Source organism: Ovis canadensis, chromosome 2 (genome assembly GCF_042477335.2).
Source record: "Ovis canadensis isolate MfBH-ARS-UI-01 breed Bighorn chromosome 2, ARS-UI_OviCan_v2, whole genome shotgun sequence".
Taxonomy (NCBI): Eukaryota; Metazoa; Chordata; class Mammalia; order Artiodactyla; family Bovidae; genus Ovis; species Ovis canadensis.
Window position 1 is genome coordinate 140,481,745 of NC_091246.1, and position 23,709 is coordinate 140,505,453.

Sequence of the window (23,709 nt, forward strand, 5' to 3'; positions counted from 1 at the left end):
GGTCATATTTCATCCTAATGTTATATCATTGCTAGGTGAGTTTACCTGAGATGGTAGTTTTCCTAAATAACTACTCATTCATATACAGATGATTCTCCTTATTCTTGATTCTGTATTTGCAAATTTGCTTACTTGCTAACATTTATTTGTAACCCTTTTAAAATAAATACTTGTGACACTTTCTTGGTCATTGGCCAACATTTATAGAGTGGCAATTTTTTTTTTTTTTTTTTAGAGTGGCAAATTGAGTTGCCTGACCTGTATATTCCCAGCTGAGGCTGAGCAAGGCAACTCTGCCTTCTGTGTTTCAGCTCTCATACTGTAAACAAATGTTCTTATCAGGACCTAGTTAATGCCACTTTGTGTGTGTGTGTGTGTGTGTGTGTGGCTTTTTATTGGTGATTTTATTTTTTAAAATGGCCCCTAGTGTCAAAATTCTGTTGAAATTTGGTGTTCCAAAGTGCAAAAAGGCAATGATGTGTCTTATGGAGAAAATACATGTCAGATAAGCTTCTTTGAAACATAAGTTAAGGTTTAGTTGGCTGTGAGTTAAGTGTTGATGAACCAACAATATATACTAATAAGGCATCTTTAAACAGAAATACACAGAAAGCAAAGTTATATATTGATTGGCTGATGAAAATATTGTGACCAGAGGTTCACAGGAGCCTAACTTGCTTCCCCAAGAGCAGTGGTTCAGTTGGTTAATTCGCTGAATATGGTGATGCTGTAAGATGCAACTTCTGTGAATAATGAGAGTCAGTTCTGTTTGCTGCATTCCTTCATCCATTTATTTGTGTCATCTTTTATTAATTCTTTGAGAAAACATACATGAAAATTTATTCTGGTACCAAGTAATTACTGCATGATGTAGAATTTCCCTCTCATGTCCTTTTGCCCATCATTGGTAGTCTTACTGTAGCCCTCTGATTCAAAGCATTGAAGTGGTGGTTTATGATAACACATCAAAAATGAAGTGTAAGATTGCATTTCAAAGGTTGGGATTTGGGGACTGAATGTTTTCAGTCTGTGACAATTTTAACATGAGCTACGTATGCAAGATTCACCCTTCTCAGTAGACTTCTGTGAATTTCCTTGTTTCCTTGGAGACCATGATTTTTAGGATCAGATTCCTCAACGGGTTTATTTGGATTCCAGCAGAGCCAGGTGATGTGTCTGGCCACACCTCCCGACACCAGAATGCTGTCTGCTGGTTTGGCTGCACGGCCTTGCAGGCATGACTTCGTGCTGGCAAGACGATTCCTCAGCTGTGCTTTACAGATGAGAATGCCAGGCTGCGCTGTCGCCTCTCCTTTCTCCCTCCTGTGCGTGTCCTTCCGTCACTTCCCACTGCCTCTTCGCTCTCCTGCTCCGCATTGGAGCAGAGGGAGGCTCATGGGCCTGGGGAGCACGTGTTCACCTCATGTTCTTTGTGGCTCCCTGGATACACTCACCTTCACTGAAGTGTTTCTCATTTCCTGGTTTTGATTGTCCAGGATGTATGAGGACTAAGGTCCATACCTTGCTGTTCTTTTCTCCTAATGTTAATAAAACCAGTTTCGCTGGCATCCTCCCAAGGTGAACAATTCCAATGAGTTCAGGAATCCTTCAGTGGAATGAAAGTTAAGCCCAGAGACATTATTGATTATTACCTCAGTGATGATAAAACAGTAAAAGTTAAGCTTGATGTTCTCAAGTGATAAGCAGTTGAATAAATAACTATAATTTTCTTTAAACATTTCTGTGAAATTTTATTCCAAGGAAGGGGGAACCAAGACTAAAAATCTTTAAATACCCTTTAGTGCCTAGCACAATGCCTAGGACAAATAGACCTCAACAAATATATATTAAATGAATTAATGGTTAAAATAACTCATTTAAAATATAAATATTAAGTAACGTTAATTTGTTTTTTCTTTCAGATACAGATGAATATAGACCTCCTGTTTGGAAATCTTACTGTAAGTGTACAAATAATTTTAAACTGGATGGGTTATAGTGCTTAATAAGTAACATAAAAATATTAAGATATTTTTACTGTTTTAAGATATTTTTAGATTTTAGAATCTAATCTTCAGTAGATACAAAGATTGACTCAATTTTGTGCCCACTATTGAAAAATTAATTTACAACAAGATTTGTGACTAGCACAGGAAAAGAAACTGTGGGGAAACAGGAATATTTCCACGAAGCCTGTACATGGTTTGCATGTTAGGAATGCATCTCATCCCCGAGTTCACATGGAACTCTGTATTAGGGAACTCGAGACCGCTTGCTGACAATGGCTGGTAAAACTAATGCAAGGAGAAACTAACTGAGAACTCAAGGAATTTTTTCTCTAATCCTGATTCTTTGTATCAAAAAGGAATAAATAAATGATGATAAGTCAAGAGGCTAAATTGCTAGAAAGAATGGGTAAAAAGAGGCAAAAGAAAAGTTTTTTGTTTTTTTTTAGGAATTGCCTTCCCAAATATAAGAGACAGACATTTGAATCTATACTGTTCTTTAAACTTTGCATTAGAGTACAATTTTTTTCTGATGAGTCTATGTTCTTAGTCCTTTATTTTCCCTTCTTTGTTTCCTAGAGAATATTGTTGCATCAAATAAAAGCTATTTCAGATTTTTTTAAAATGGAAATAAGGTTAATACAATAGTTGTTTTTTTAAAAATCCATGAATGCGCTGTTGTAGAAACCAATACTGTAAACTTCTGTATGCTTTATAGAGTTGAATAAGCAATCTAAAAAACTTTAAATATAGATTATTAGCATCTTTGTAAATATTGAGTTATTCTGTATTTTGATATTTATAAGTTGTTGAAATTTGCTGACTGAAAGAGCAGTAATTCAGATTCTTATTTGTTTTGTGTTCCCAGAACAATATATTGTTTAATAGGTTTCCACTTTGGGCTAATTTTAGTAAGCCCAAAATGTTCAAAAATGAATAGTCTCTAAAAATACGTCCATGGATGTATTTTCCCCCACCCCTGCTGCTTTCTTTTTGTTTCTGGGGAGTGTAGTTCAAAGAAAGAATAAAAATGACTAATGTTCTTTACCTCGCAAAGATTTTGTCATACAATCTCATTGGCGGGAGGCCTATTTAAAATTTATCTCTGCATTTTCTGGTTTTCAGTTTATCTTTATTCCCTTTGCTCTGACTTGTGCCTTGCACATTTTAATGTAAGAGCATTTATAAAACCTCAGACTGTTATTTAATCATGGTGGTGATTTTCCCCCTGCAGAATGTTGACTGCTAAATGTGGTATATGCAATTGGTATTTTCTGTGTCTTCATATGTCTTAGAGTAGCAACCGTTTGTCTTTAAAATGGCATATTTCCTCTTTTATTTTGGTGATAATACTGAGTTTTAATAGTTTCTTTTAGTGACTTCAAGCCTGAAGAACACTGCCACCCCTCATCATTTTAGCAGTAGAATAAGGAGGAGATTATTAGAATAGACTTTGTTTTCTGACCATCAAATGCAAAAACTTCCAATTCAAGGAAATTTTATGATTAAACTGTTAAAGCTAAGCTGAAAGGCCCATCCCATATTTAAAATGAGTCATGTGAAATTACTTTATGAAATCATGATGTTGTCTAAGAATTTGTATATGTGCACATTTTAACTAATGAGAAACATGTAAGAATTACATTCTCACATTGAAGTAATTGTTTGGTATGATGATTGTTTAGATTGTTAAATATATTTGTCAAAATTCTGATTCTAGAAAAAAATGGAGATGTGGGTTGAATTCTTTTGTTTTCTTTTTGTTTCTTTTGCCTTTGCCACTCACAGTCAACTTTTACAGTTTGATGTCCAGGTAACTGTAAATAATCCCCAGTAAGGTATTTAAGAATAATACTGTGAGAAGTCCATAGGTCCTAGAGTCTGTGCATTTTAATAGGAAAGGTTTTTTTAGAACTAACAAGTCTGTGACGCCCTTATTTCATCATCATGAGTGAGTGAAGTTTTAAGTTACTGGGATAAAAAGCCCTGCCCTGTACCCTCAATAATTGAGCCGTGACATTTTGTTTAATTCCTATATATGCCTTATTCAGAGTTGATAAGTAACAAATTCTGTTTGTTCATCTTTGGGACTGACAAACCATAATGCATATGTTACCTTCTCTGTATTGTGACTTAAATTTTTATAATTAATTCTCAAAATGGTGTGGTAAAATCTAAATGGATTGAGACTTTAAAAAAAAATCATGTATGTCTGTCCACATAAGGAGGTACAAGCAGAATGAAAGCTATTCAGAATGTTTTGATTGTTCACATCTATTCTGTACTACATCTAGAAAACTGAAGGGGACAGTTAGTTACATTCTCATGTCAAAAGTTGCAGCATGTTAAGGATTTTTCTTCTGTCTTTAGCTTTGTGGGGTCTGAGCAGCTTTTCATAATGTGATTCTATAAGAAACTTATTTTCACTGTGATTCTGTAAGAAACATTTAACCTGTGTCTATTTTGTGCATTCTGATTTTGGTTCAATTGATCTTGTGAGAACATAATTCTAATACCTTACAAATTCAAACCAATAATTTAGTAGGAGTTAGCAGGTGTCCAGGTTGAGAACTCTTAAAACAAATGCAGTTTTGTTGCTTTTCAATATGTCTTTCTTGAAATCAACCAGGGGCCTAACAGTTTCAAGAGGAGCTGGAATTCTCTTTTGCTTTTATTTTTGTTGCTAAATCTCTTTAATTTTTAAATGTTAAAAACAAACTTTAATTTAAAAAACAGATGCTGAAAAAACACATGTAAGCCAATTTTGACCTCAAGATGACAGCTTGTGGACTCTGAACGTGATTCACAGTGTATTGTCTCTAGGTACTAAGAATTTCTGTAAGAAGTACATAAATATTGACACTTTTGAGGTGATTGAAAAATGTTGAGTACTTTAATCATACATCTTCTCATCTTGAATTTGGCTATTAATTTTTGGTGAATTATTATATGATTGTTCAATTTAAGTGTCAGCTGACTTTCAGCTTCATTTCAGTTCAGCTCAGTCACGTCCCACTCTTTGCAACCCTGTGAACTGCAGCATGCCAGGCCTCCCTGTCCATCACCAACTCCCAGACTTCACTCAAACTCATGTCCATCGAGTCGGTGATGCCATCCAGCCATCTCATCCTCAGTCGTCCCCTTCTCCTCCTGCCCACAATCCCTCCCAGCATCAAAGTCTTTTCCAATGAGTCAACTCTTCACATGAGGTGGCCAAAGTACTGGAGTTTTAGCTTTAGCATCATTCCTTCCAAAGAACAACCAGGACTGATCTCCTTTAGGATGGACTGATTGGATCTCCTTGCAGTCCAAGGGACTCTCAAGAGTCTTCTGCAACACCACAGTTCAAAAGCATCAATTCTTCGGCACTCAGCTTTCTTCACAGTCCAACTCTCACATCCATACATGACTACTGGAAAAACCATAGCCTTGACTAGGTGGATCTTTGTTGGCAAAGTAATGTCTCTGCTTTTGAATATGCTATCTAGGTTGGTCATAACTTTTCTTCCAAGTAGTAAGCGTCTTTTAATTTCATGGCTGCAGTCACCATCTGCAGTGATTTTGGAGCCCCAAAAATAAAGTCTGACACTGTTTCCAGTTTCCCCATAGATCAGGTTAAATTACCAAAAAAAAAATACCTTCTAAGTTTAGAAGGGCCTGAGTTAGTTATTCTTTATTAATTACAGTTTCTGTGAAGGCGATGGCACCCCACTCCAGTACTCTTGCCTGGAAAATCCCATGGATGGAGGAGCCTGGTAGGCTACAGTCCATGGGGTCGCAAAGAGTCGGACACGACTGAGCGACTTCCCTTTCACTTTTCACTTTCATGCATTGGAGAAGGAAATGGCAACCCACTCCAATGTTCTTGCCTGGAGAATTCCAGGGACGGGGGAGCCTCGTGGGCTGCCGTCTTTGGGGTCACACAGAGTCGGACACAACTGAAGTGGCTTAGCGATTACAGTTTATGATTTTTTATGATCCTTTTGATGAACATTCTCTGAATTATGTTATATTCAGTTATATCCAATATTCAAAAACCTTCCCTTTATATGTATTTTTATTAAAAATGAGTCATAGAGCTAGACTAACCCTGGTACCAGGCCAATAGGGGAGGTGTTTGTCTAAAAATTACTCTTCTCAATCAAACAGAACTATACCCTTTGAAACTCTGATGGAAGCAAAGAGTAAAATTCTAATGAGGTTATCACTCTTTTTCTAGCTTGTCTTAATACTTGCTTACTGAAAAGGTAGCTGAATCACTGATGATAACCAGATACTACAGTATTTTTGTGCTTTTACTCAAATCAACACTTTACTTTCTCTGATAACTTGTAATGTCCTCCTTGGGCACTACTCAGTTCTCATAATTGAGTGTTCATAGGTGACCCTACTTTCTAAAACATTTTCTTGACAAAGGAAAACTACTGCTCAAAACAGAAATGTGAACTGAATTTTCACATCTTAGTTACAAATAGGGAGAAATGGACCTGAAGAATGGACCTTTTTGCAAATCATGTTTTGATCCTCTTGGGAGGATGGAGATTCACAATTACCTCTGGGCTTCACACCTGTCTCCAGTGGTAAAGACCCTGCCTGCCATTGTGGGAAATCCAGGAGATGCAGGTTCCATCCCTGGGTTGGGAAGATCCCCTGGAGGAGGGCATGGCACCTCACCCCAGTATTCTTCCCTGGAGAATTCCATGGACAGAGGAGCCTATGGTCCATAGGGTCGCAAAGTTGGACACAGTTGAAGCGATGCAGCATGTACGCGCTGGTGATGCACATGTGCTCTCGCTAAGGGGGCCACACAAATTTATTGTCACTGTTTTCTCTCTTCCCTTCCCATCTCAGAATTATTCCCTTCATAGCATCTCTCTAATCCATAAAAAACATATTCACAGGAGCATTTTTGAAAAACCAACTTTCACCGTAAAATATGGTTATCTAAACTATTTTAATATATTTTGTCTCTTAGGGATTTTTGCAACAAGGAGAATAAGGCAAAGGAATACATTTCTATTAGTAGATGTCAAACATTATTAAACGAGGAAGTGTTTTGTTTATTTTTTGATTCTTAAACACTAAAGCTCCATCTTCTTAGCACCTTTTAAATCATAGCATTACCATGTTGTTATGTTTTGGTGATGACCTGAAGATGCATTGTGGTAATCAAATATTTATTGTAAAGAATTTTCTGTATTAGTATCAGTCACCTACATATAAAAACAGCTAATCTTTGTTTATCATATGCTGGGGACTGTTTTAAGTCTTTTACGTATAGTATTTAATCCTTTCAGTGATCTGTAAAGTAGAAACTGTTGTTATCCCCATTTTAAATGATGAAAACTGCTGCTCAGTATGCAGTGTTAGTGGCAGAGCACCAGCATTCAAATTCCAGGTGATCTAGTTCCGGAGTTCACATTTGCAATTTCAGTACTTTGTTGCCTTTACATAAAAGGCAACACAGAACAGTGTGCAGAACAGTGATGTGTGTCTGTGTTCTTAGTATATTTACTGTATGTACACACACACAGGCTCCTCTGGTGGCTCTGATGGTAAAGAACCCATATGCAGTGCAGGAGACCCGGGTTGGGAAGATCCCCTGGAGAAGGGAAAGGCTATCCACTCCAGTATTCTGGCCTGGAGAATCCCATGGACTGTATATAATCCGTGGGGTCGCAGAGTCGGAAATGACTGAGCGGCTTTCACTTTCATACACACACATATACATAGTCTAACTGTATATATTTAAATATATCTCTGCACTATTTGTGAATATCATCAAGGCAGAGTCTATATAATATGTCCACTTGAAATGTGAGCTTTGTATTATTTGACAATCCCAGATGCTGTCCCAGATATTACATTGACCAAATGTCTATGTATTTAAATACACTGTTAAATTCAGTTATATGTTGATTATATATTAAAACAGATCTTCTCCAAGAGATAAACTTAGACCTACATAAACACATTCTCTGATAACCATACATTCTTCTGTTTTTTTCTTTGTGTCAAGTCAAAAAGCCTGAAGTGAGGCTTAGAAGGACGTATGTGTGTGTGTCTGCTCAATCGTGTCTGACTCATTGCAACCCCATGGACTATAGCCAGTCAGGTTCCTCTATCCCTGGGATTATCCTGGCAAGAACACTGGAGTGGGTTGCCTTTCCTTCTCCAGGGCATCTTCCTGACCCACGGATTGAACCTGCAGCTCCTGCATTGGCAGCCAGATTCTTTACCATTGAGTCACCTGGGAAGCCCTTAGAAGGTCATAGTATTGACACAGTTTATCACCAGTCCATTTTCAGATGTCCAAAAAATTATCCTCTGGCTAGCTATTTGGTGTTTGAATTCTCTCTTGCTGCATTTACCCTAGTTGAATAAGTGGTGGTAACTTTGGCTCAGAAACTTTGTTTCTAAGAGAGATTATATTTGAAGATATATGTTCACAAGATAAATAGGGGGGGGGGAAACTGTATGTGTTACATCTAGCCTATAAATCCTAATTTTAGTTTCAAGTTTGACACTTAATAATGTGCTGTTAAAATACACATTATTTGTTTATAACAGAGACATTCTTTATGTAATATGTCCATAAAAATTGAGGAAAATAAATGACCAGATTATGGAGAACAGAGCCAAATATCCAGTATTAAGTTGTTGTAACACTTCTGTGGCTTATAATTTTTTTATTTGTGTTTGCTTCTGGGCTTTCACTAAATATACTTTGGCTTACTTTCTTTACTTTTTTCATAACAAAATTTAATTTAATAGCAAATAGGACTGTACCACAGTTTTCTTATGAAAGTTAAAAAGCAGGCAGGTTTTGATTCCTAATATATTCAGATGTTCTGCATAAGGGAAACTGACATCTTTTATTTTCTAACTTCCCAGTATATCAACTGCAGCAAGAAGCCCCTCATCCTCGGAGAATTACCTGTACTAATGAGGTGGGTGTAATGAAACCATTATGAAATGTCTCGCAGTCATTTGTTTCCCAAACTTTGGCCTTTTTCAGTGGTGCGGTTGTTTGTGGGATTAACTGTTAATGCTACTTATCATAAAATTATAACTTGAATGCATTTTTCTTAACAGTCTTCTCACTTTTTAATAGACTATTTGGAACAGGATAGAATAAGACAATATAGTTTTAAGTGATGTTAGTATTCTTTTCAGTGAATTTATACATTCTTACCCACAGCAAACATCCTCAATGGTGAAAAATTGGAAGCATTCCCCCTAAAGTCAGGAACAAGACAAGGGTATACATTCTTCCATTTCTTATTGTTTTATCTTTACTTCTTAAAACAGAGTTTGAAGGCATCATTGTAACATTATTGAAGTAATTTTTCCATCAATAAAAGATTTAAATCATGATTTTAAAAAGCAAAAGTCATGGACAGTTCACCAAAAGTGATATATATATGGCATGATAATATATGAAAAGATGTTCAACTTCATTAATAAGAGAAATGCAAATTGAAATATACAGTGAAATTTTTCACTTTTCAGATTGACAAACGTTCAGCAGCTTAGATTATACTCTTAGTTGGTAAACCTGTGAGGAAATAGGCACTCATTGCTGATGGGAATGTGAAATGCTACAACTTTACATGGTAGTTTTGTAATGTCTAACATCTACATTTATCATTTGACCTAGCAGTCCAGATTCTACTCTGAATAACTCTGATGAATTGCCTGTAAAAATATGAAATAGTGTATGCTCAAAAGTTTTTCACTGTAGGATTATTTGTAATGGCAGAATGTTGAAAAAAATCTAAATGTTCCTAGGCAACTGATTGAATAAATTACAATACTAAAAAGAATAAGGAAGAATTCTATGAGCTGATATGGATTATTTCCATATACAGAATTTATATGTAGTAATTATGATCCCTATTTGGTAATAAAGAAGGGAAAATAAGAGAGAAATAAATCTTACTTTTGCAAAAGAGAAACACAGGAAGGTTAACCCAGATAATAGTGAAATAGTTTTCCATAAGGAGTGGGTGAGGAGCAGTGTAGAGGGGTAAGTAAGGATGGAAGTAAGACTTCTCTGAGGGTGTGTTACTTCTGAACTATGCAAGTGTCTCACATATTTAAATAACAAAATTAAATAGAAAGGATTTAAAAAACTCTGAAATTGAATACAAGTAGAAACAAGTGAATGCAACAGATCCATAAGGTTATCACCCCTTTGCTGACAAAGGTCCGTATAGTCAAAGATACAGTTTTTCCAGTAGTCATGTATGGATGTGAGAGTTGGACTGTAAGGAAGGCTGAGCGCCGAAGAATTGATGCCTTCCAAGAGTGGTGTTGGAGAAGACTCTTGAGAATCCCTTGGAATGCAAGGAGATCAAACCAGTCAATCCTAAAGGAAAGCAGTCCTGAATATTCCTTGGAAGGACTGATACTGAAACTGAAGCTCCAATATTTGGCCAACTGATGTGAAGCATCAGCTCATTTGAAAAGACCCTGATGCTGGAACAAATTGAAGGCAGGGGGAGAAGGGGATGACAGAGGATGAGATGGTTGCATGGCATCACTGACTCGATGGACCATGGGTTTGAGCAAGCTCCAGGAAATGGTGAAGGACACGGAAGCCTGGCGTGCTACAGTCCATGGGGTCACAGAGTCAGACACTACTGAGCGACTGAATGGCAACAAATCACCCCAAATTAAGTAGCTTTAAACGTATTGTTTTGGCTCTACAGATGTAGAAGGGATTATTCTAAGATCTGAAACCTATGAAAAGATGTTTTAACTATAGTTAGTTGGTTTGTTGTTGTTACTGGTGCTTGTTCAGAAATTGTGCAGTTATCTTGTTGTAGCATAGGATAGAGCAAAGGAGTAGTTATATTGGATTTTGGGGAACTCGCTCAGTCGTGTCCAACTCTTTGCAACCCCATGGACTGTAGCCTACCAGGCTCCTCTGTCCATGGGATTTTCCAGGCAATAGTACTGGAGTGGATTGCCATTTCCTTGTCCAGGGGATCTTCCCAACCCAAGGATTGAACCCGGGTCTCCCACATTGTAGACAGACGCTTTACCGTCTGAGCCACCAGGGAAGTCCAACCAAAGTTTTAGGAGATACAATTGCGAGGAAAATGACAAATGCACTGTGGAATTGAATTTGAATTCGAGGTATCAATATGACCTTATAGATTTTTAGAAATATATTTTCCATCTCAGTTCATGGAAAGGTCTTAGAAGAAATGTTCCAGTAAGAATGAATAAAACCAGTACTCAGATTTTAGTTTCCAAGTGCTATTTCCTACTAAAAGGAGTCAGTGCTCCTTAGTGAAATTGCCTGATTCTAGAATATAGGGGTGAGAGGTCTGGGAACATTTTATGTCAGAAAGCAGGTGGATGAGGATGTGTCAAAAACACATAGGATCTCACTTGAAGAGTTCCTACAAGCAAAATTTGGGACAATTTGACATAAGAAAGAATGATAGTAATGAATTACAACACATTGAGTGAAAAGAGATTTTGTAAGTCTATAATGTTAGTTAAGGAAAAAAAGAAAAACCTTCCCCAATACAAAGAGGAAAACAAAGGGGAGAAGATTGTTCTTTCCAGTAGAGTAGTAGCTAAAAATGCAGAAAGAATGGTAATGATTTTTTCACCAATGATTGAGTCTAGCAGGGATTTATCATTGGACATTTAAAACATTGAATAAAAAGTTATATGTGAATAGCATAATCACATGGTCTTGATTATATTTCCAGTCCAGTTCACTCTCCCCAAATTCCAGACTAAATACTTTCTTTGGAAATAAGGTTACTCTAAATTTCATCAGCTTTTTTCTTTTTTTTTTTCAATAGTCATGTCCATGTGACAGTTTTCTCTTGTGGAATAGAAGTGAAGCTTAACGTCAGGTCCATTAAAACTTTCCACCCAAGTCCTTCTGAATTATTTTTACCTTCTGCTTGAATTCAGATAAAAACTAGGAACTCTTGACAAGGAAATGGTGGAGCTACAAGATAGAAGATATCTGGATGTAAGACAGTTGTGTTCTTGACCTGAATACTTACCTAGAAATTATATACAGGCATACTTAGTTTTTGCTTCCCTGATAGCTCAGTTGGTAAAAATCCACCTGCAAAGCAGGAGACCCCAGTTCGAACCCTGGGTCAGGAAGATCCGCTGGAGAAGGGATAGGGTACCCACTCCAGTATTCTTAGGCTTCACCTGAGGCTCAGCTGGTAGTCCGCCTGCTACGCGGGAGACCTAGGTTCAATTCCTGAGTTGGGAAGATCCCCTGGAGAAGGGAACGGCTACCCACTCCAGTATTCTGGCCTGGATATAACTGAGTGACTTTCACTTTCATACTTAGTTTTGTTGTGCTCTGCAGATATTACATTAACAAATTGAAGGTTTGTGGCAACCCTACGTTTCACACAAGTCTGTCAGAGCCGTTTTTCCAACAGCATTTGCTCACTTTGTGTCTCTCTGTCACATTTTGAGAATTCCCACAATATTTCAAATTTTGCATTGTTGACATTTTGTTCTGGTGATCTGTGAACAGTGTTACTATTGTAATTGTTTTCAGTTCAGTTCAATTCAGTCGAGTCGCTCAGTCGTGTCTGACTCTTTGCGACCCCATGAATCGCAGCACGCCAGGCCTCCCTGTCCATCACCAACTCCCGGAGTTCACTCAGAATGACGTCCATCGAGTCCGTGATGCCATCCAGCCATCTCATCCTCTGTCGTCCCCTTCTCCTCCTGCCTCCCATCCCTCCCAGCATCAAAGTCTTTTCCAGTGAGTCAACTCTTCGCATGAGGTGGCCAGAGTACTGGAGTTTCAGCTTTAGCATCATTCCTTCCAAAGAAATCCCAGGGTTGATCTCCTTCAGAACGGACTGGTTGGATCTCCTTGTAGTCCAAGGGATTCTCAAGAGTCTTCTCCAACACCACAGTTCAAAAGCATCAATTCTTCGGCACTCAGCCTTCTTCACAGTCCAATTCTCACATCCATACATGACTACTGGAAAAACCATAGCCTTGACTAGACGGACCTTAGTCGGCAAAGTAATGTCTCTGCTTTTGAATATGCTGTCTAGGTTGATCATAGCTTTTCTTCCAAGGAGTAAGCGTCTTAATTTCATGGCTACAGTCACCATCTGCAGTGATTTTGGAGCCCCGAAAAATGAAGTCTGACACTGTTTCCACTGTTTACCCATCTATTTGCCATGAAGTGATGGGACTGGATGCCATGATCTTCGTTTTCTGAATGTTGAGCTTTAAGCCAACTTTTTCATTCTCCTCTTTCACTTTCATCAAGAGTCTTTTTAGTTCCTCTTCACTTTCTGCCATAAGGGTGGTGTCTTCTGCATATCTGAGGTTATTGATATTTCTCCCGGCAATCTTGATTCCAGCTTGTGTTTCTTCCAGTCCAGCGTTTCTCATGATGTACTCTGCATATAAGTTAAATAAGGAGGGTGACAATATACAGCCTTGATGTGCTCCTTTTCCTATTTGGAACCAGTCTGTAATTCTTTTGGGGCACCATTAACCACCTCCACTTAAGATGGCGGACTTAATAAATGTGGGTTTTCTGACTGCTCTACTGACTGGCCATTCCACCCGTCTCTCCTTCTCCTCAGGCCTCCCTATTCCCTGAGACACAACGATATTGAAATTAGGCCAATTGATAGTGCTTGCAATAGCTTCTTAAGCGTTTATGTGAAAGAAAGTATTGCACATCTCTCACTTTGAATCAGAAGCTAGGCCTGATTAAGCTTAGTAGGGAAGGTTGGTTGAAAGCTGAGATGGACCAAAAAGGTAGGCCTCTTGTGCTGAACAGTTAGCCAGGTTGTGAATGCAAAAGAAAAGTTCCTGAAAAGTGCCACCCCAGTGAACACACAAAGGATAAGAAAGTGAAATAGTTAATAATAGCTGATGTAGAGAGAGTTGCCATGGTCTGGATAGAAGATCAGACCAACCACCACATTTCCTTAAGCCAAAGCCTGATCCAGAGCAAGGTCCTAACTCAATTCTGTGAAGACTGAGAGAGGTGAGGAAGGTGCAGAAGAAAAGTCTGAAGCTGGCAAACATTGGATCCTGAGGTTTAAGGAAAGAAGCCATTGCGTAACATTGCAGTGCAGGACGAAGCAGCCAGTGCTGATACACAAGCTACAGCAAGTATCCAGAAGATACCAGTTCCAATTTTATACACACTGATCAGCAAAACAACAGATTTTCAGTGTGTGTAAAATTGGAATTGGTATCTTTACATGGGAAGAGTAGCCATCTAGGTCTTTCATGGCTCGAGAGGAAAAGTCAATGCTTGGCTTTAGAGGACAGGGTTAGGGGTCTTGTTAGGGTCTCTAGTGCAGATGGTCACTTTTGAGTTGAGGCCAGTGCTCATTTATCATTCTGAAAATCCTAGGGCCCTGAAGACTTAGGTTAAATCTACTCTGCTTGTGCTCTATAAATGGAACAAAAAAACCTGGATGACAGCTCATCTGTTTACAACATAGGTTACTTTTTACTATTTTAAGCCCACTGTTGAGACCTACTGCTCAGAAAAAGCTATTCCTTTCAAAATACTGCTGCTCATTGGCAATGCACCTGATCACCCAAGGGCTCTGATGGAGATATGTGAGATTAATGTTTTTTTCATGCCTGCAGGGCTTCCTCGGTAGCTCAGGTGGTAGAGTCTGCCTGCAAGGTAGAAGATGTGAGTTTGATCCCTGGGTTGGGAAGACCCCCTGGAGAAGGAAATGGCAACCCACTCCACTATTCTTGCCTGGAGAATCCCATGGACAGAGGAGCTTGGCACTACAGTCCATGGGTTCACAAAGAGTCAGACACAACTGAGCAACTAACCCTTCCGCTTTTAACACAGCATCCATCCTGCAGCTTGGATCAGGAGTAATTTTGACTTCTAGGTCTTTATTATTTAAGAAATGTGTTTTATTTCTGTAGATGGATCTAAGCAAAGCCAATGAAAAGTTTCTGGAATGGAATCACCTTTTTCTAGATGCCATGAAGAAAATTCATGATTCACAGGAAGAGGTCAAAATATCAACATTAACAGGAGTTTGGAAGAAGTTGATTGCAATCCTCATGGATGCCTTTGAGGGGTTCTTGACTTCAGTGGAGGGAGTAACTGCAGATGTGGTAGAAATATCAAGAGAACTAGGATTAGAAGTGAAGCCTCAAGATGTGACTGCATTGCTGCAATCTCATGTTAAACATCAATAGATGAGGAGTTACTTCTTATGGATGAGCAAAGAAAGGGATTTCTTGAGGTGGAGTCAAATGCTGGGGAATGTGCTGTGAAGATTGTCGAAATGACAAGAAAGGTTTTAGAATATTACATAAACTTAATTGATAAAGCAGAATTTGAGAGGATTGGCTCCCTTTGAAAGTTTTACTCTGGGTAAAATGCTACCAAATAGTATTGCATACTGCAGGGAAATTGTTCATGAAAAGAAGAGTCCATGGGTGAGGCAGACATCATTGTTATCTTATTTTAAGAAATGGCCACAGCTCCCCAACCTTCAGCAGCCACCACTCTTATCAGTCAGCAGCCATCAACATTAGGTAAGACCATGTACCAGATTATGACTCACTGAAGGCTCAGGTGATGGTTAACATTTTTTAGCAATAGCATATTTTAAAATTTATATGTATATTATTTTTTAGTTGTAATGCTATTACACAGTAGCATGTAAATATTAACGTACATGCATTGGGAAACCAAATAATTTGTGAGACTCACTTTATTGCAATATTTGCATTATTGTGGGGTTCTGGAACCGAATCCACAGTATCTCTGAGGTCTGCCTATGTTAGCAAGAAATAGACTTCTATATATTGAAGTCAATTTGTCGTACTAAATTCTACCCTCTTATTGTGTAACAGAAATGACTCTTAACTGATCTTTCCCCTCCTGGTCTGAATTCTCATCACAGGACGTTCTTTGTGAAACTTCAGTCAGATCATGTCACTCTTCTTCCCTGACCTGCGCATTGGTTTCCTGTTTCAGAGTGAAAGCCAAGTCTTAGCATGACTTACAAGGCCCTGTGTAACCACCACCTCTGCTTTGCTTTGCTGTGCTCATCTGCTGTTTCTCTGTCGCTCATTTTCTCTCCTGTCCTACTTTGGCCGCACCAGCCTTCATGGTATTCCTCAAATGCTCCAGGTGTGCTTCTCTTGGGCTCTTATTAGAAGTTTTCTCTGCTATCCACGTGGCTAATTTGTTCATATCCTTCGAGTCTCTTCATCTCAGTGAGGCCCATCCTGACCACTGTATTTAAAATTATACTTCATCATCCCCAGCATTTCCAGTCCTCACCTGTCTTTGTTTCCATAACACTTCTCAATCTGTAACATATTGTATAATTTCATAACCTATTATGTTTATTGCTCTCTTTCTTTTCTTGAATATAAGCTCCGTGAGCATAGAGAGATTACTCTATTTTGTTGATTAGTATTTCCCGGGTGCCTTGAACATTGCTTGACACATAAGTATAGGTGCTTAATAAAGACTTGTTAAGTAAATGAATGGGAGGTACAGAGCACATATTTAACATTTATTCTATTTCAGAGGACATCCTCTGCTATGTGAGAGTATGAGTTTGGTACAGGAGTGGGAGGAAAGCAGTTTAATTGAAATCATATTCTTCAGTTCTGATTACCTCTGTGCTGACACAGCCTATAGCTTAACTTTTGACTCTATAGAAATAAAGATTATCATGCTCATATGTTTCTTGGGTGTTTTGATGATCCCTTATTTAACACTTATATTATATACTGTATTTGGAAAGCATTTTTTGAATGTTCAGTAGTAATATTGAGTTATTAAACCAACTATTTAAAAATCAACCTATCCATTCAAAAACCTGCTTTCACCATGTTTTAATGTCATCTTTATGCTTCAGTGTAAAAAAATTAATGATGCCTTGATGTAGAAGTACATTTGAAAAGGGATTACATCTATAATTGCAGAAAAATGCCTTTACTGTTGAACTGTTAATGTAAACAGATTGATAGTTTCCACCTCTTTAGCCCTACTACTAGAAGTTATTTGAATCTAAGGTGGGAAAATAGTGGGAAAAGAAGTTTATTTTTAAAAATTTACCTATTCACCTTCTTAAGATAGTCTACTAATAAAAAAATAACTAATATCAAGAAGCTGAATACCTGGCTTTCAGCAAGTCCCTGTATAGTAATTGCAGAGCTTTAAAAAATATAAATATTCTTTATTGAATTTGTAAAATCCAACAGCACATAGAGGGCTATCCTGCTTGGCATGCTGAAAGTTAGTGTTTTCTTAGATAAAGTATAAAACGCAATGGAAAGCATCCTGTATCCTTAATACTTCAAATTTTGATCTAAATATTGCGATTGAGTACTGCCCACCCTGACCTGTGCTAACTGAACCTGGATCAACCAGAATCAGATAACTAAAATTCAGTTCAGTGCAGTTCAGTCGCTCAGTTGTGTCCGATTCTTTGCGACCCCATGAATCGCAGCACACCAGGCCTCCCTGCTGCTGCTGCTGCTAAGTCGCTTCAGTCGTGTCCGACTCTGTGTGACCCCATAGATGTCAGCCCACCAGGCTCCGCTGTCCCTGGGATTCTTCAGGCAAGAACACTGGAGTGGGTTGCCATTTCCTTTTCCAATGCATGAAAGTGAAAACTGAAAGTGAAGTCACTGAGTCGTGGCCAACTCTCAGCAACCCCATGAACTGCAGCACACCAGGCTCCTCCATCCATGGGATTTTCCAGGCAAGAGTACTGGAGTGGGGGTGCCATTGTCTTCTCCCCAGGCCTCCCTATCCATCACCAACTCCCGGAGATCACTCAGACTCATGTTCCTTGAGTCAGTGATGCCGTCCAGCCATCTCATCCTCTCTCGTCCCCTTCTCCTCCTGCCCCCAATCCCTCCCAGCATCAGAGTCTTTTCCAGTGGGTCAGCTCTTCACATGAGGTGGCCAAAGTACTGGAGTTTCAGCTTCAGCATCATTCCTTCCAAAGAAATCCCAGAGCTGATCTCCTTCAGAACGGACTGGTTGGATCTCCTTGCAGTCCAAGGGACTCTCAAGAGTCTTCTCCAACACCACAGTTCAAAAGCATCAATTCTTTGGCACTCAGCATTCTTTATAGTCCAGGTGTCAACATCCATTCATGACCACTGGAAAAACCATAGCCTTGACTAGATGGACCTTTGTGGACAAAGTAATGTCTCTGCTTTTGAATATGCTGTCTAGGCTGGTCATAACTTTCCTTCCAAGTAGTGTCTTTTAATTTCATGGCTGCAGTCACCATCTGCAGTGATTTTGGAGCCCCCCAAAATAAAGTTAGCCACTGTTTTCACTTTTTCCCCATCTATTTCCCACGAAGTGATGGGACCAGAGGCCATGATCTTCATTTTCTGAATGTTGAGCCTTAAGCCAACTTTTTCACTCTCCTCTTTCACTTTCATCAAGAGGCTCTTTAGTTCTTCTTCACTTTCTGCCATAAGGGTGGTGTTATCTGCATATCTGAGGTTATTGATATTTCTCACAGCAATCTTGATTCCAGCTTGTACTTCCTCCAGCCCAGCATTTCTCATGATGTACTCTGCATATAAGTTAAATAAGTAGGGTGACAATATACAACCTTGACGTACTCCTTTTCCTATTTGGATTTTACTATTAATGGATGATAAATGTTAGACAGCCTTTCTAAGTTCCATGACACTTCTTGATCTTGTTTTTTTTGTCATCTTTTCCCTGCACGTCATTTGTTAATATGTAGTTCTTTGACAGGTACCTACTCCTTCACTGTGCTGGCGCTGCTTTTTCTTGTGGTTTTTATTTTTTTGGTTTGTTGAAGTCTGTTATTCACATTATCGGCTTCCCTGGTGGCATGGTAGTAAAGAGTTCACCTGCCAATGCAGGAGACATGGGTTTAATCCCTGGGTCAGAAAGATCCCCTGGAGAAGGAAATGGCAACCCACTCTAGTATTCTTGCCTGGGAAGTCTCATGGGCAGAGGGGCCTGGTGAGCTATACAGTCCAAGGGGGTGGCAAAAGAGTTGGACACAGCTTAGCGACGAAACAACAATAATATTGTCCATGTTGATTTTTTTGTGGTGTAAAATGCATGAGAAGAAACAATAATTTTGAAAACGTAGTGGAAAATATGTTCTTCACTGGAAAACTGTATTGTCTACATGCTGCGCGTCCTTACAGAGTCCCTGATTTTAGTCTTTCATTGTCTCTGAGCTCTTCCTCCTCATCCTAGTCTTCCTTTTCCTCTTTCTCCTCTTCTTCCTCCCTTTCCTCTTCCTCGCCTTTAATCCTCTCCTCATTCTCTGTTTTCCTCCCCTTCACTTTAACATAGGAAGTAAAAAATAGATCCAAAGCTCGATTTGAACATTTACTGACTTATAAGTCTTTAATTCAGTATCTACCATTGTAGGAAGCAAACACCAAATGCAGGTTTTTTCCACCCTCTTCCCTCCTTCATGCCTCCAGATTAACTGAGCCATTTTGAAAAACAGTACAAAATAAAATTTTGACAGTTGAAAGCATTTTTATTTTTGTAGATAGGCTTTATATACCTCCTCTGGGTTGCTGCCTGAAAAATTAATAATATTTGCCCAAGGTCATATTCCTTAGCGTTTCATGTATTTATACCCTTTCGGGAAGCATCCTGTAGAATTCCAGACTAAGTTTAAAGTGGCTGCCTCTATGTACCATTGTTCAAATATAAACAGGAGGGAAGTATGATGTCTGACTTGGATGTCTGACTAGGTCAGTACCACTGTTAGCAAGGAGCAGCACTGAACATTTTGAAAGTGTTCTGTTTTAGTTCATTCTTCTAGTGATTTCATCTTCAGAATTATATATTCTTTAAAGTTGACTTTAAATTAGAAAAAGACATTTTTTTAGAACTGCTGTTTGGAACTATGGCCATGAATAGGGTTTCATTAAAGAAGTAATCCAAAATATGAATCTGTATTATTGTGGGAGAGGAGGGGAGAGGATTAACAGTTATTATATATATATATATTAATTTCGGCTATTTTCAGTTTTTTCTTTGAAGAGCAAAATACTTCTATATGAAATAAGTTCTTTTTCTTTTTGTGGAGAAAATATAAGAATTAAGACTTTAATTTGGAAGAGTGAGGTTTGATGAATTTGATTAAAATGTTTTATGTATGAAGAAAGTAGGTCATTACTTACAGAGTTCTACAATAAATGTTAATTTGATGGATTCCATTGACATTTAAAATATTGTAGAATGGCATCTGTTTAGCTATCAAATTCTTATATTATGTACTTTATGTTATATTCAGTAATGGTAGATTAACTTAAAGTTTTCTTTCTGTGGTGGAAGGACATACAACATTTACGCAGACCAAGCTACAAAACCTTTTATGAGCACCTTTTATTTTTAGTTAAAAATTTTTTGTTCTCCTCATTTCTCATTTTACCCGTTATCAGTTCAGTCGCTCAGTCATGTCCGACTCTTTGTGACCCCGTGAATCGCAGCATGCCAGGCCTCCCTGTCCATCACCAACTCCCGGAGTTCACTCAGACTCACATCCATCGAGACAGTGATGCCATCCAGCCATCTCATCCTCGGTTGTCCCCTTCTCCTCCTGCCCCCAATCCCTCCCAGCATCAGAGTCTTTTCCAATGAGTCAACTCTTCGCATGAGGTAGCCAAAGTACTGGAGCTTCAGCGTTAGCATCATTCCTTCCAAAGAAATCCCAGGGCTGATTTCCTTTAAAATGGACTGGTTGGATCTCCTTGCAGTCCAAGGGACTCTCAAGAGTCTTCTCCAACACCACAGTTCAAAAGCATCAATTCTTTGGCGCTCAGCCTTCTTCACAGTCCAACTCTCACATCCATACATGACCACAGGAAAAACCATAGCCTTGACTAGACGGACCTTAGTCGGCAAAGTAAAGTCTCTGCTTTTGAATATGCTATCTAGGTTTGTCATAACTTTTCTTCCAAGGAGTAACCGTCTTTTAATTTCATGGCTGCAATCACCATCTGCAGTGATTTTGGAGCCCCAAAAAATGAAGTCTGACACTGTTTGCCCATCTATTTCCCATGAAGTGATGGGACCGGATGCCATGATCTTCGTTTTCTGAATGTTGAGCTTTAAGCCAAAGTTTTCACTCTCCTCTTTCACTTTCATCAAGAGGCTTTTTAGTTCCTTTTCACTTTCTGCCATAAGGGTGGTGTCATCTGCATATCTGAGGTGATTGATATTTCTCCTGGCAATCTTGATTCCAGCTTGTGTTTCTTCCAGTCCAGCGTTTCTCATTATATGCTATCATAAAAAAATGTTACCTACTAAATATAGAAAACTAGGGAAAGCAAAGCATATAATTCAGCACAAGTGCTAATTTAAAATCACGTCTTACCCATATTGACTTCAATCAGTTTTTGTCTGAAAAACGGTTCTTGACTATTATTACAAACTTCAGAAACTTAGGAATAAGCATACAAATGTTTATATACACAGAAACATTTTTATTATTGCATATAACATTTAAGTTCCCAGTTTGATCTATTTGGAAGTAAACTAGTTTTAGGATTATTTATAATCATTTGTATGATTTCATTTGAATTCATTTCAAATTGATTGTAAGGTGGTTATATTACCGACTAATCCTTTAATTTGATTATCAGGGTAATGTCTGTGAGTTTGAAAAGACTATCCCAAATCACTACTTAAATAATGATACCTTAGACATCCCCTAAACATGTAGGGGAGGAAAAACCTCTATCCTCTTAAATTCAGTGTCTGGGCCTACAAATTAAACTTAACAGAAGAGAGATTCACAGAAAAGATTTATTTCATATGTACTTCGGTGAGGAGGGGCTCAAAGCAGGTAAATGAAAACCCCAAGAGGCAGTTACACCCAGGGGCTTATTGGCCATTTTAAAAAGGAATATTCAAGTGTGTAAAAGAGGCAAAGGAAACAGGAGTCTGGGCTTCCGAGTGAGGTGGTAAGTTGTGGGAAGGTGATTAGGAACTGTCCAGTAAGGGCTACTTCGTGAGGGTTAATTATGCAGATTCAAGTCATCTTGGGTAATCAGTGTTGTCTCTGAAGTTAGGTTCTTCTGGTCCTGTTTCAGGAGAAGAGGATGCCTTTACAAAGGGAAGTTAAATCTACGCCCTAGTTTTAGATAGAAATCGGGAGGGCAGATGTCTCTTCCTGTGTTTGCTCTTTCTTAATTGCCTTCAGCTCAAAATAATCCTTATGCTAAAGCGGCATGATCTGATCCCCTTCACTACCTAAGTAAGAGAAAAACAGAATTAGTTTGTATTTGTTTTATTTGACAGTTCCATTATAAAAATGCAGAGAAGATGTAAATTGGTGTGTGAATATTGTTTTGAATTTACTGTTTCTTGTGTCAGTACTGTGTTAAGCAATGTTTACCTAATTTCTTTTAATTCAAGATCTTTTGGGTAAAGGAAAAAAATTATTCAGCAATATAAGGCCAAAATTAATTGTCTTATGAAGATGGTGGTTTAGGCAATCAATGGAAGCATATAGTAGACCAATGCAGAACTATCAAATAAGTAATCACTATTTGTCTTGGGTTGTAACCCTGTTACTGAACCAAACTTGCCTTCACACTTGCAACATAGCTAAGTCAGTTTACTGACACTGGGTTTGGCAAAGGAAAGTACCACACCTATTGCCCAGCTGAGCAGAGAATGGGCAGCTCCTGATGAAAAGAACTCTTCAGTGGCTTTCATGGAAGGTTTTTTTAAGGCAACACAGAGCTGAGGGCTGCGGGGGGGAAATGACTGTTCTCGTTGGTTGATGGTGAGGTCATGGGGTGGTGTTTAAAAATCCTTATCATTAACTCTCTGGTTCCAGCCAGTCTAGAATCTACATGCTTGTGGTCAGCACATAGTCACCGTCCTCTGCCTGGTATGGGTCTTAGTTCCTGCAGAGTAACTCAAAAATACATGTCAGATTGTTGTGTGTATCCCTTGAGGGGGAACTTGGGCGCTTTTATTGCTGAGCTACTGTTTCTTGACTGCTTTTGTTTCTACTACTTGAGAAACTGCTTGATTCTTCCCTGATTAGTACCTACTTGAGTTTCCACTTTGGAACTCAGGAAAAGCCTAGGAGACTAAAACCTTTTTTTACATACAAGAAATAGGGGACCAGGAGAGGCTGTTGTACCTGGGAGGGCCCTGCAGCAAATATGGCGAGTTTGCCGAGAACAGAGTCCTGCTCAGTTTCGGTGCCACTGACTGCCACACCATTTGGGGCCAGCGGTCCTCAGTCTTCACTACTACTTGTACTTCTCCCAGATTTTCATTAATGAGTAGATACATTCAAGACCTTTCCTCTGTTTTCACCTTGGTCACATATGCCTGATAAAGTTATTTATCTTTAGCCCCCTACAAGGATATCACAATTTGAGGGAAAGGCCATGATCTCCTCAAAATCTTGCGGGACCATTCTAATGTGTCTGAGACTCCACTGGTAGGTTTTACAAATGTTATTCTTGATTTCTGTTTTTTTATGATGATATTCTTTGTTAAAAGATTATTTTACAGGCAATTCTAAAGTCCCATTTTGCCTTTCCCAAGGGCCTCTCAGTTTAATTATCTCTCAGCTTCCTCAGGGTATCATTTGAATTTGGTATATATTTTTCCAGATCTCTCTGTATGCAGTAGATATATATTATTGCAGGCACAAGTGACTTTCCTAAACCG

General features: G+C 38.6%; 1 protein-coding gene across 6 annotated transcripts in view; it reads left to right on the forward strand.

Moving 5' to 3' along the window:
* Positions 1–23,709, forward strand: part of CHN1 (chimerin 1) — a 215,530-nt gene that overhangs the window by 48,750 nt on the left and 143,071 nt on the right. For 3 of the 6 annotated variants that reach the window (XM_069577165.1, XM_069577166.1, XM_069577169.1), the window contains exons 3-4: positions 1,923–1,961; positions 8,901–8,956. In XM_069577165.1, coding sequence (XP_069433266.1) covers positions 1,923–1,961; positions 8,901–8,956 — 95 coding nt within the window. Of the gene's footprint in view, positions 1–1,922; positions 1,962–8,900; positions 8,957–23,449; positions 23,477–23,709 lie in introns of those variants that run through there. The other 3 variants (XM_069577167.1, XM_069577168.1, XM_069577170.1) reach the window with 2 other exon arrangements.